Source organism: Sprattus sprattus, assembly GCF_963457725.1.
Source record: "Sprattus sprattus genome assembly, chromosome: 10".
NCBI classification, from domain to species: Eukaryota; Metazoa; Chordata; class Actinopteri; order Clupeiformes; family Clupeidae; genus Sprattus; species Sprattus sprattus.
Window position 1 is genome coordinate 7,275,545 of NC_137908.1, and position 12,813 is coordinate 7,288,357.

A 12,813-nucleotide genomic window follows, 5' to 3' on the forward strand; every position below is an offset into this window, starting at 1 on the left:
CCCAGGTGTTCACCCACACACCCACACCAGGCCTCTATTGATTGGTTCAGCATACAGTACCAGTCAAACACACCTTTAGTTTGGACACACCTTTAATTGCTTTCTTTACTTTTATTATTTTCTACATTGTAGATTAATACTGAAGACATTTAAACTACGAAGGAACACAAATGGAATGATGTTCTAAACCAAAAAAAAGTGTTATCTACCATGTAGAAAATAATTAGTACATAATTATTAAAAGTACAGAAAAAACTTCTCAAAAAATGAGAAGGTGTGGCCAAACTTTTGACTGTTACTGTATATTCACTTCCACTACAGTTTATGTAATGTTCATTGCTGTCATATCTAAACAAGACCATTTCTTTGTACCACCGTTTTTGAATAGAAATACATATGTATTTGAATGAACACATTTTCAGAGAGGGTACAAGTCTACATTTAAACAGCTGATGTCAGCAAGGGCAGCATCTTCTAACAAGGGCCTATGCTTGACATGGAGTTTTCTCCTCTCTGGTGCATGATCTGGTGATCTGAGCATCACTAACTGGCTGTCACAGACAATTACGGCCTGCACAACGTGCGTTGGTGTCTGGAGGACCATGGGGCCTCCACGAGAACCCGAGCTTTGGTTGGAATCAATGAGAGTTTTTCAGTTGATCATGCAGGGCCGATTCACCATGTAAGATGAATTTGGTGTGCTGTGCCACTGTGTGAAGTGTCTATTCATTTCGCCCAGGTCGTTACAGTGGTGGTCAGGGAAGCAATGACGTGTTTCCTGACGTGAGCATTCTGGGGCACGCCATGGCTGTGGAGATCATGGAAGGAACAGGGTAGTTTGGGGCTCGTGATTTACTTGTGGCTCAAATGGAAAAACTTGAGTTTGAGGACATGACAAAGGAATAGTATAAATATAACAAAAATGCAAAAAAAAATCGTGTTTATTTCCAGTTCATATGGCAGCCAATTGATTGCAAATCTGACGTTAATTCCACTACCACTATATCTATCGGGACTTATTGTTTGTGGACAACAATAAACGCAATGTAATTGGGGATTTGTTCCCACTCACTGTTTTCCAGTGGCATGCATGTGACAACATTCAAAGGGAGAAAAACTGATCATAAAGAAAATAATCATGATTAGCACTATACATATAACAAACTATTGATTTAGATTACAATATCTATTCAGGCATTTAAATAAATAAACATATTGTCAAAAACCTTTACAAATCTTAGACATTTTAAATTGCATTGACTAAAACAGAGGTGGTCCTGGCCTACTGTGTACCCAGGAGAAGTATCTTCACCAGTGCAGTGTCTACAATACAGGACACACATAATAGATTGTAAACATGATACAAACGAATACCAATATTTCAATGAAAAAAGGTTTGAAAGCATGTAACGAAGAACACAGACATGCTTATATAGTCATGCTTATCGTGTGCAGAGCAGTGCTCAGATAAAGAGGCTGCATTCAGACTGTTGACGTCTTTATAGACTGTTGAAGTCAATGACACTAGTTAGTAACAGCACACAAAAAGACAAGGGTGTGTGTGTGTTGTAGAATCGTCAGACACCTAACAACCAATCCACGTATGGTCACGATGACCCATTCCATGATAGGAAGTCTATAAAAATCAGCTATAAGATAAACTATAACATAAACTATATACTCGTATAGTATTGCAACAGATCTAAGCTACCAGGCAAAATGGGAACTATGATCACAAATAAATTGCTTTTTTCCTGTCACAGGAAATAAGCATTGACATGAAGAATCCTTGGTCTTCCTTAGTGGTTCACTAACATCACTACAACAGTGACTAACCAGTAGGCATGAAATCATATTGAGGAGGTGACTATGGTATAAATACATGACAGTTAACACAACTTCCTGTTTTAGCTACTGGTGGATCTTCAAAAAGTAGACCTATATTTCTACGTAGCCTACAGTACACATACTGTACCTCTGAATACGTATACATGTTACCGTCTGCTGAAAAGGGTGGAATGCATGCTACCTGATATAAGGCCTGCAGTTTGGAAATCTGGACCGTCTCAGTCCTGTTCAACGAGATCAGATGGATTCTCATATTCCTAGGCCTTGAAATACACAACATGAAACGGATGGCCTTCCAATGAAGTAATTGGCATCAGGTTATTTTTAATACACCAGTGCCACCTGGTGGATGGTGTCTAAAAAGTCTTTGGATGAGCTACGGGCTTTTATCAGACTTTAAATTGTGAGGGCTGATGGACTGAACAGTTTGCCAATACAAGGTTGACGTGGCCTTCTGAATCAGATTCAACATAATGCCATTATTTATTAGAAGTAGTTAGCAAAGTGCGTCTGTTTCGCAAAGTGCTAAGTGCGAAATGCCATTCGTGTTATTCGAAAAACCTCGAGAAACCTTCCTAAACTCCTAATGGGTAGATGGCGCTATTGTGCTATGTTGTCGATTTCCCACAGAAGAACGTGTTGAAAACGTCATCAACCTTAGACCGTTCCTTGATAATGAATGTCACATTGGGTCTGTCGTCCACCAGGGAATTTTAAATGTCTATTTGTCCAGCGAATACGAGAAGTTAACCCAGTTCAGAGTCCCTATAACTCAGGTATTTTTTGTTTCACTTTTATGATGCATGATCTAGTAATCCAGGAAGCTTCATTTATCGAAATAGCCAATTGGCAATAGTCAGGTAACGCTAGCTATGCAGCTAATTGTTTTGATGTTCTGTAGAAGACTTAAGCTACCACATGGCTATCTATTTATACATACAAAATACGTAAATGTATAGTCGTCTTGTATTTATTTGCGGGTATGGGGTAGTGGGATGGCTGGTCTAAATGTTGCCGCAGCTCATGTACAGCCCTGTGGTAAAAGACACTTGATTTAAATGTGTCTTATTTTGCCCTTTCTAGATCTTTACTACTTTTCTTGCATGAAGACGTGAGGAGGTACCATGGTTCATCTCTGTAAGTATTCGCTCGTTTACGTGTTAGTACTGTCACTTCTGCCCTTCCTTTTAGTTGGAGTTGTGCAAAGCATGCACTTGGTCCTTCCATTAACCCACAAACCTCATTGAGTGTGTGAGTAAGTGAAGTTGTATGTAAATAAGCCTAGATATCTCATGTAAAGATCAGTGTATAAGCTAAAGTCCACTTGGTGGACAGAATAGAAGGCTTTTTTTCAGTATCATTGTTGTAGATTTTTGTTATTGTACCCCAGGTCTCTGTTAACATAATCATTTTTCTGCCCAGAACAGTAGTAAGTTATACAGCAGCTTTATAAATGGGAGTGTTCCTCTGTATCACAGTCTAAAGTGTGCACTGCACTTCACTGTTTGGTGGTAGGTTTAGCCTGCAGATCAAGCCATGACAAACAAAGAACAGGCACCTTATGAGTCATGACAAGTTAAATGAGTTACACAATTGTAATAATACTTAATTACAAAGCTTTATTTATGTAGCAAGTGTGTACTACGGTGTAAACAAACTGCAGAAGTTAATTGTAGAAATAAAAAGCCTAATAGTAGAGAGAGGAAATAAAACAAAATACAGCCTGGGGGGGGGGATACAATAAAGGATAGTAAAACATACCTAAAAAGTATGAGAGACATACAATGCTACATTTAAAATATGTTGGTGGGATTTAGGTTTATTCATTTTAAAAGCTTCTAATTTGTACTTTTATGATGCCTTGATGTGACGCTGTGCGTGTGATGTGAGGACAATTCTGAATGTATATTTTATTGTCATCTCACAGCTTCCCTGCTGTTGAAGACCTACCACGGGGGTCATGTGGTCATCAGAATGTCTCTTGGTGGTGCAACCAACCGACCATTTTATCGCATTGTGGCCGCATACAACAAGAGAGCTCGGGACAGCAAATACATAGAGCAGTTAGGATCGTACGATCCTCTGCCCAATATTCACAATGAGAAGTTGGTCGCTTTCAATTACGACCGGATTAAGTATTGGATTGGCTGTGGGGCACATCCAACCAAGCCTGTGGCCAAACTTTTAGGTGAGTATACGAATAAGCACAATGCCCACATTATGTTATTTCTTTTTAATACATGTATGTGTGAGTGAGTGGGTGGATGCAAGCATGCTTTAATGTGCTTTAGTGTGGTTGAAGTGTGTATGCGGATGTGAGCATTGTTTTTTTTTTAGTGGTTGCACAAGCGAATTTCGTTGTGTGTGCACAATGACAATTAAACTCTATTCTTATTTCACAAAGGTTTATCTTTTTAACACTGTTAGTCTCATGGGCTAATTATTTCTTAGTTATGTTTTGTTCATCGTCACTGGCCACTCCTTATCTGTCTGGTGGCTTTGAAACCCCTTCCGTCTTTATTGCCTTGCATACAGTCACAAAGAGGCGCAAGACCTTCTCATGCGTCACAGTGGAAATTGGAAATGAAGTCAGAGTTGAGAACAAATGTACCGCACCAAGATGGTTGCAGAGACTATTAGTATTCAAAACTGAATTTATAGGGGAAATTAATCACAATGTATTGTAGAATACTTGCTGTATTGTAAAATGTAAAAAAAATTACAAGAATATTGTATTAAAGGCAAACTATTTTGATGGTATGTGATAGCTCAACCCTGTGGCCATACCCAACCCTGTTATCTTCTGATGCCTCAACCGTCATCAAAGATTAAACATCATATGTTGACTTGGGATGGGATCGCTAGACCTCAGATTCCAGAGTATTTCCGGTTCATGAGTCACAATAAGATAACATTGTGATTTATACGTTTTTGTAATTTGGGAGAAAAAATACAATCTGAAACACTATCCTTTTATAACTCTAAACTATTTGATTAGTAATTTCCATCTTTTTGAACTGGTTACAGTTTTCTGAACAGGCTGTTAGTGCGGCGTAATTGACAGCCATCTCTTCCAAAAATGATTTACTCCTCAGCCAACTATGGAATGTTGGAGTTTGTCTGGCCAGTGTGTGTAAGCTTCAAGTCGGGGTGCTGTTCGCCCTGTCGGGGCTTATTTTCCCGATAATGACCTGCGTTCTATACATTATCCCTTACTTAGTACGTCTCATTTCATGAGGAATCTTCAGTGACGCCTCTTCGGTCTCCTCTCTTCCCCCCTCTGTTTCCAGGGCTGGCAGGGTTTTTCCCTCTCCACCCCATGACGGTGACGGAGGCAGAGAGGCGAAGGGCGACAGCTGAGCTGGAGGCAGCCACGGCCGCCGCCGCCGCCGCTGAGAACCCAGAGGAGGCCACAGAGCATCGGCCGGAGCAGTAGGCCGCCACCGTCCGCCAGGCTCCAGAATGGCCACGGGCCATCAGAAAGACTGTGTGTTTCCTGAAGCGCACTCCACTGAGACGGAGGTTTCCTGCTCTCTCTCTGAGGTGTATGTTGAGGATATTTATTTGTCCCGCCATCTTGGACTTGTTTATTTTGTTTTCATTAAACACAATGGATGTCATTCGATAACTTGCAGCAATGTGAAATCATAGTCTTTTCTAGAAACTCACAGTTGGCAGATTTACGTTATGGTCAGCAGTGTTAGTTTGCTTCTTTTTTTTACTTTGTATGAAAATGTAGTATTAAAAGGAAGTGAACTGTGTCAATCTGTATATCTCGATCACTGTTTGAGTTTTGCTCAAGAGCAAAGTATATTTCCAGGGAGACAAAAGGCATGGTCTCTTTGATAAAAGGTCATTGATCAATTAAGGAAATATGTGGTAGAGTTGCAGAAAGGTAGATAAGTAAACGTTATGAAAGCATAGCAACAGTTGAGTTCCCAAGTCAAGAGAGAGGCTCAATGTGCACAGATTGTTTTTCTTCCTTGTTGGCTCAGTATAAATTCAGGAAACAATTTTGAGGAAACAACCAGTCTAAATTAATTACTCAAATTTATGGAACAACAATAATAATGATATCAGTGTTGATATGACATGATGATAAATATACTTTTCAGATATCCAAAGATTAATGCTCAGGCAATTAAGTCTCAAGGTTTTTCCCCTCCATTTTGAGCGCAAAATAACTTCCTTGTTACTTCTCTTTCTGAAGATGTAGTCCTATTCTATACGGCTTCTCTATACAGCGTATCCTTATATATTCTTATTCATATTCATCTTATATTAAAATTAATATGAATCATTTCTTACAGTCACTCGACTAGAGGAGCAAACCACTATTACAATCAGATAAGATTCCATGCTGGAAGAGCTAGACAGGTTTATACAGGGTGTTTCTACACACTAGATGAGGAAATACTGGCTCTGTTAATGGAATGGGGATTTCAGGTCTAATAGTGGGGAAAGGTCAACAACCTTAATTACAGGAGGAAAATAGTACAGGAAAACAAGAGGTATTATCCTACAATTTATGTAGTGAGTTTGGTCCTGGGAGGTTTTCCACTGAAATGGAAATTAAACAACCTTTTTCCGTTACTTATCTATTAGACTATGTCAACTGAAGTGATACGACTCAATCTGTGCTCTAAAGTATGCAGTTTTATGTATTTGTAGGTTGTGAAATGTCATGGCGATTTCATTACAGTTCATGGAAAAGTGGTGAAATGTTGAAATCCTGAGATGCTTGGGATGTTTGATTTCCATTAACAGAGCCAGTACTGTATACGGCCACTAGGTTTTTTTTTTAATAGCATAAACACTGAGCAGACTCCTATAGAAGAGTGAGGAGCAATTCCCTGAATTGGACCAATTGGCCAATTGTACCTTTAAGGGTTTTATGGGCATACACTTGGCAACATTGCCTACTGATTGAGATTTTAATCTTGTAACTACAACAAATGGAAACTGAGAAGTGATAAGCTACTGTCAAAGTAAACTGCTCCAATAAATGCATGCCAGCATCAGAGAGGTAACCCAAGCTGTAAACGAGACTAGCCCAACAAGTGGAAAAGCTGAAAGGTAACACCTATATTTGCGTAACATAAGTTATAACATGAACGTAAGGGGATAACTGACAGAATTACTGGCCTTATATCTCAGCACCATTGTCTTTATGAAGGGTCTAAGCCCTAAACTTTGTCTGTGTTAGGAAGTGGTATTTAGCCAAATAGAAACAGTATAATCTCAATGTAGTTGTATACCGTTACAGAAACCGCTTGCAGTGGTGAACAGCCTCATTTGTCTCTCCAAACCTATCCTGCAGCATCTTCTGATTGTTGGCAATTATCTTTTTTTGCCTCTTGTGCTTGGATGACTTATACTCAATTGTTTGCTGAGCCTTGCCTCATTGTCTCATTGTCTTAAACATGCCTTGTGAAAAGGTATCTGTAATGCACAACCCAGAGCTCTTAGCCAGCCCGTGGTACCTTTTTGAAGTAATTTGATCTCTTTTTGTAGTAACTATTCCTTGGTTGTTTTGGACGTGCAGAGCAGAAGGCTTTCTCAACCACTCCTGTGCTGATCAACACTGTGATTTACTTTTTCTCTCTCTCTTTTTTTGCTGCTGGGGATAGCCTGATTTGAAATAGAGAACTAAGTTGTTACACAAAGGTGTGGGTTCTTATGTAAATGTCAAGAGCCTCCGTCACTGTAGTTCAAGTGATTGCTGTCAAGGCCGTTCCTATTTATAGCAATACTTTCTGTAAAAGTGTCGCCCTGATCTTGCACAACATCAACAGAGACTGTCCATCTTGAACTGTCACAGCCTCTTGACTGGGAAAGGGAAACTGTACAGATTAACAGAACTGTCGTCACAAGCCACTTGACCAGGGGAGTGGCAGGAGGTCTTGGGCTTTCCAGCACAACATCGACCCCGCCACAAACGGTGAACAGTTGTTGTCTCAAAGAAATGACTTGCATGTTTAACAGCCCCCTCTCCCGCCTTCACTCTTTCCTTACCCAACATTCAGAACATACAGCTCCATGTTAAGGGTCAAGTTGTTAGAATGAGTATTGGCTCAATGCATTTAACACCAGCCATGACCTAACCTCTACAACAGCAACCTCAAGGCAGCCGTAGCTATAGAAAAACTCCCACTCGTTGGGTGGGGCAGGGTGGGCATCGGCCTGTGGCAGTACCATAGACGGTAAGAAGAAGCAAACCCTGTGGAAAGTTAAAGCAGCAATACGGAGTGCTGTTCCAAAACTAGTAAGCTAACTACCTATCCAGGAGGACAGGGAAGACAGGTGTTTATCTGTCCTACACATGAACATATTCTATCAAAATGAATTTAAGGATGGTACCAAAACTAGTTGCCTATAAAACCATACCTCAAAAAGTGTCAAAGTGTTGCATAGTGTTACTTGGGAGGGGCAGTGAGGACCCAGAAAGCAGCTGAGTCCGGGCCTGTTCTGGCCCTGATCTGGCCGCATCTGCGCTCTCTTTCACAACTATGGCACCGGAGGGAGTTCCTGCTTTAGGTTATAAAACAATAGTTATACATTTGGCAAGATAGTATAAAGTCAATAGAAACAGACATAAATTAACAACAACATGTCAACAGAGCTGCGAGAGGGCAGAGCATGGTAATCAGTTTACACATCTGCTGATAAAATGGACGTAAAAAACACACCATTAACATGTCTGAAAGTGTTTTGCACTGCCCTTAACTATATACCTGTTTAGGATCCTACTTGGGATTCAGGGTGTAATTATTTTATGGAAAGGGAAAACGTGTTTCTGAGGTACACACAGCTTTTGATATTACACTGTCAAACAGATCTATAAAATGCTGTGTGCGTGTTTCTGTGGCTCTACTAGTGCTCCTATTTGACTAGGGTAAGGAACTAAAAAACAACAAGTTAATGGTTTGATACCCACGAAGCACATACTGAGGAAATCTTACGTCTGCTGTTTTGTAAATTGCCTTGGCTGAAAGCGTAATGTTATGTCAGTTATGCAACTCTCTTTGATTTCTGAGGTATAGTGTTATCACTTTATTGTTGACAAGTTTGATAGGTCATAAACGTTATCACAAGCTGCAGTGCACACCTATATTCACTCTAATCGATGATTCAAGTATTTGGCATGGGCACAAGGTGAAGTTTGACCTAACTAACGTGTAGTCAAATGCGCTTCAGTGTGACACCACATCTCACCACAAAAGAAAACAAAATAAACATTGGAGGCCTTTTGAAGGAGATAGCTGAACAATTGTGATACACAGTATTTCAGAAACAATAGGAGAAAATTCCATTCCCATGCGTAACCCGCATGCTATTAACAGCGACGTAGATGGTAATTGAATGGCAAAAAGAAGGGATCAAAGTGCAGTGTGTGACAGGAGAGAAACCGCACGCCTCTCGTTAAATGATGCGTTAAATGGGGGTCCCACCCTCTCCCTGGACTGAAACAGCGAAGAACCCCTGCCCTCCACACACACCAGTTTGGGGACCTTTATTCTGGGGTCTGTAAACAATGCCATGAACCTACCCCATATTTTGGCCCAAAGCCACCACATTTTAAAGGTTATTTTCCAATGCCTTCACAACATGTTAGTTTTGGGAATCACAGAGGGACTCTTGAAGCTTTAGAAGGGTCCTGTTACTCCTGCCCCTCCCTCCTCTTCGCTGCTCTTGCCGTTGAAACTTTTTTGTATGTAATAGTGATAAATGTCATTATATTCAGGAGAAGTATTTGTTTATGTTGCATTATTTAGAAGATTACTCTTCTCCAAAGCATTATACAGCATAATGTATAACTGAGGATATAACAACAACAACAGTAATAACATTAGTCTAGTTTTTGTCTATGAGGGTATATGAGTTGAATCAAAAAAGTTCTCTCAGAGAGGTGTCATTTTTCAAGTATATTTACGTAGGCTATATTCAGCATTTAAGATGAAACGTTAATCTGTTAACCTGTTATCCTGTTAACCTCAAGAAGTTGATTTGTTTGAAATGTTCATATCTTTTGACTTATGCATGCCTTTGTATGTCTTTTTAATTGTTTCCAAATACTGTGAAATGGTTTGCACAGCGAAGAGTAATCATTCATTGTGATGATTAATTGGATTATGCCAAGGCAGTCCTTAAGTGTGCCCTTAAATGTATGTAAGTGCACCTACAGCAGCTGAGTGGAAAAATACAGGTGTAAGTTATAGTCCACTTTTTTATTAATATCCAACATAGACTTTGAAGGGTTGATTGTTTTATTGACTGCACTGTTGATTTGAGGTTGAACATTGAAGAGTATCTATTTGATTAATGAGTATTTGATCCATGCTGTATGACAACACATTGCAAGCTTATATTAATGCCACGTTTCCTCAAAGAAAGTGCAAAGAATGCATTGGAGGCACAAACAGGATGAATACCTGGAGTTATTTAGTATTGAAATATAAATGAAAGGCTACTCATTGAGCTCCACTGGCTGCCTGTAGCTGCTCGCATTAAGTTCAAGTCACTTATGCTTGACTACAGAGTGCTTGCTGGGTCTGCTCCCACCTACCTAAATGCTCTTGTAAGGGCAAATGTTACACCCAGGATGCTGCGCTCGTCTAGTGAGCGTCGTTTGGCTCTGCCGTCTGTGCAAGTACGGCAATCCAGACTATTCTCATTTGTAGTTCCACGTTGGTTTTATTTAGATTATTTTTATTTTCCTATGTAAGTAGTATTTATTGTTACATTTGGGTTCTAATGCTTGTAGCTTAACTGTTCTCTCCCTTGTATTTCGTTTTGGACAAAAGAGTCTGCTAAATGTAAATGTAAAGGATAAAAGTAAGTGAATAAAAAGTTAAGAAAAATAGATTTCATTAGATGTAAATAGAAGAAAGTAATCTGAGAATGAGAGCTCAAACTAAAAGTTTTTGTCTAAAATTGGAAACAGGAATTTTCCTCATTTTTTGGGGGGATTAAATGAATTCAAGTAGTTATTTTCCTCGCCTTTAAAGCAGAGTAACTATTGTTATGGAAAGTGTACTTTAAATCCCCCCTCCACCCTTCTACATGTGTCCAATGAGAAGATACATTGGACAATTAAGGTGTGTATGTCTGCTTGTGTGTGTGTGTGTGTGTGTCTGCACGTGTGTGGGTGTATATTTGTGTGAAGGCGGGGGGGGGTCCTACCGATCTGTCAGGCATGTGAGTGGGTGTTGCCTGCTTTGAGCTTTCACCTCACGCAGCCCTTGAGAAGATGGCTATTTACAGTTGTTCATGTTTACTGCTATCAGTGCTATCATCTCTTTAAGTGGAGAATTATGAGTTCTGCTGAAGGAAGTGCAAACAGCTTTCCTCTTCAGAGGGCCGCTGTAGTGAGGACTGCCCCTAATGTGCTCATTCCGATGGCAAGTTTGCTCAGGGTGTGAGCGACAGTACATCAACTCCCCGATCATCCAGCGTTCTTACTTTGACCACACACACGACTGAGGGATTAAGTGTGTGAAGCGAGTGGATGTATCAACACTGAAAACCAATCATTTAAACAAATGTGTCGGAGTTGCGACAATGTTATGACTTATTGGACTTTCATTAATTTATTTGTGTGATTAAACATCTAAAATCCTCAATCGATTGTACAAGATTTGAAATCATAAAGTTGTCTCTGGAAGCTTCTGAGGAAGATAAGATGACTGTCACAGGGTTTGGATGGAGAAGAAGCCTCTCTCAGTTGACATTATTTATTATAATGATCATGACTTCTGCTGCAACAGATTCAGGTAAGAGGGACAGTGTCTTATATTTCTGCAGGCATGAACCGCGAAAGCACTGCTACTTCTTTTCTTAACAGGCGGTGTGCACTTAAAGATTACAGCAACATCAATATCACATCAAGATATTAAACCAGTGCGTGCGTGTGGATGTCCTTTAAGAAAACGGGTTAGTTTAGTGGGTAATGACATTAGTGAAATTAAAGGCTAAATGAATTCACTATGGAGTGCTATGCACAAGCAGTACAGGATGTGACACTCATGTTGTCCTTTCATCAATGAATGTAGTTGTTTTTGCTATTGAACATGATCTCTGAAATTATTGAGATTGATTGGATTTCACTCTTGCCTACTGTGCTTAATGAGTAAACCTCTGTCAAACAGTGGCCTGGTTACATGGCACCACAAAGCCTCTCCTAACTAATACAAATTAAAAACTATTTACCTTCACTATACTGAGAAAGAGTGCAATGATGTTTTCCCTTTTTGGAGAACACCGGGAAGCTTACTGCGTCAGTGTTGTGGCACCTCACATTATCAATGTCATATTTTGCTCAAGATCATCCATATCTACTTGTACAGTACCAGTCAAAAGTTTCGACACACCTTTAATAATGAAGTGTTTTCTTTACTTTTATTATTTTCTACATTGTAGATTAATACTTAAGAAATTCAAACTACGAAAGAAAACATATGGAATGATGTACTAAAAAAGTGTTATATACCATGTAGAAAAAAATAAAAGTAAAGAAAAAACTTCTCAAAAAATGAGAAGGTGTGTCCAAACTGTATGTTTTAGTCTTTTATTCTCATTTAATCAAAACAGATGGTTATAGCATAGCATTATGGCATCTATATTTACATTTACATTTAGCAGACGCTTTTATCCAAAGCGACGTATGGGAGAGGACAATCAAGCTACGAGCAATAGAGACTTAGTGTAACAATAAATACTATTTTACATAAGAAATCAAATGTTACTACTGTAAGTGCGAGTTAAGTACTACCTAGTTAATGGAGATAGCATTAGAGGAAGGATAAGGAGAAGTAGAAAAAGGAAGAGGAAGGGAGAGGAAGTGCAAGTTAGGAAAGGAGGTGCTCTCTGAATTTACTAGATGGTGGTGCAGGCAGTTATGGCATTGAACACTATCTATAATATTGTCACGACAAGTAGGCTACTGAACACTGTAACAGAAAACTG

General features: G+C 39.5%; 1 protein-coding gene across 1 annotated transcript; it reads left to right on the forward strand.

Moving 5' to 3' along the window:
- Positions 1–2,511: 2,511 nt before the first annotated feature.
- On the forward strand, positions 2,512–5,482 carry mrps16 (mitochondrial ribosomal protein S16). Its single transcript, XM_080845623.1, has 4 exons — positions 2,512–2,624; positions 2,932–2,985; positions 3,776–4,036; positions 5,139–5,482. Exons 2-4 carry the CDS (start codon positions 2,973–2,975, stop codon positions 5,282–5,284), a joined length of 420 nt encoding a protein of 139 aa, XP_080701749.1. The 5' UTR covers positions 2,512–2,624; positions 2,932–2,972; the 3' UTR covers positions 5,285–5,482.
- The last annotated feature ends 7,331 nt before the right edge of the window (positions 5,483–12,813 follow it).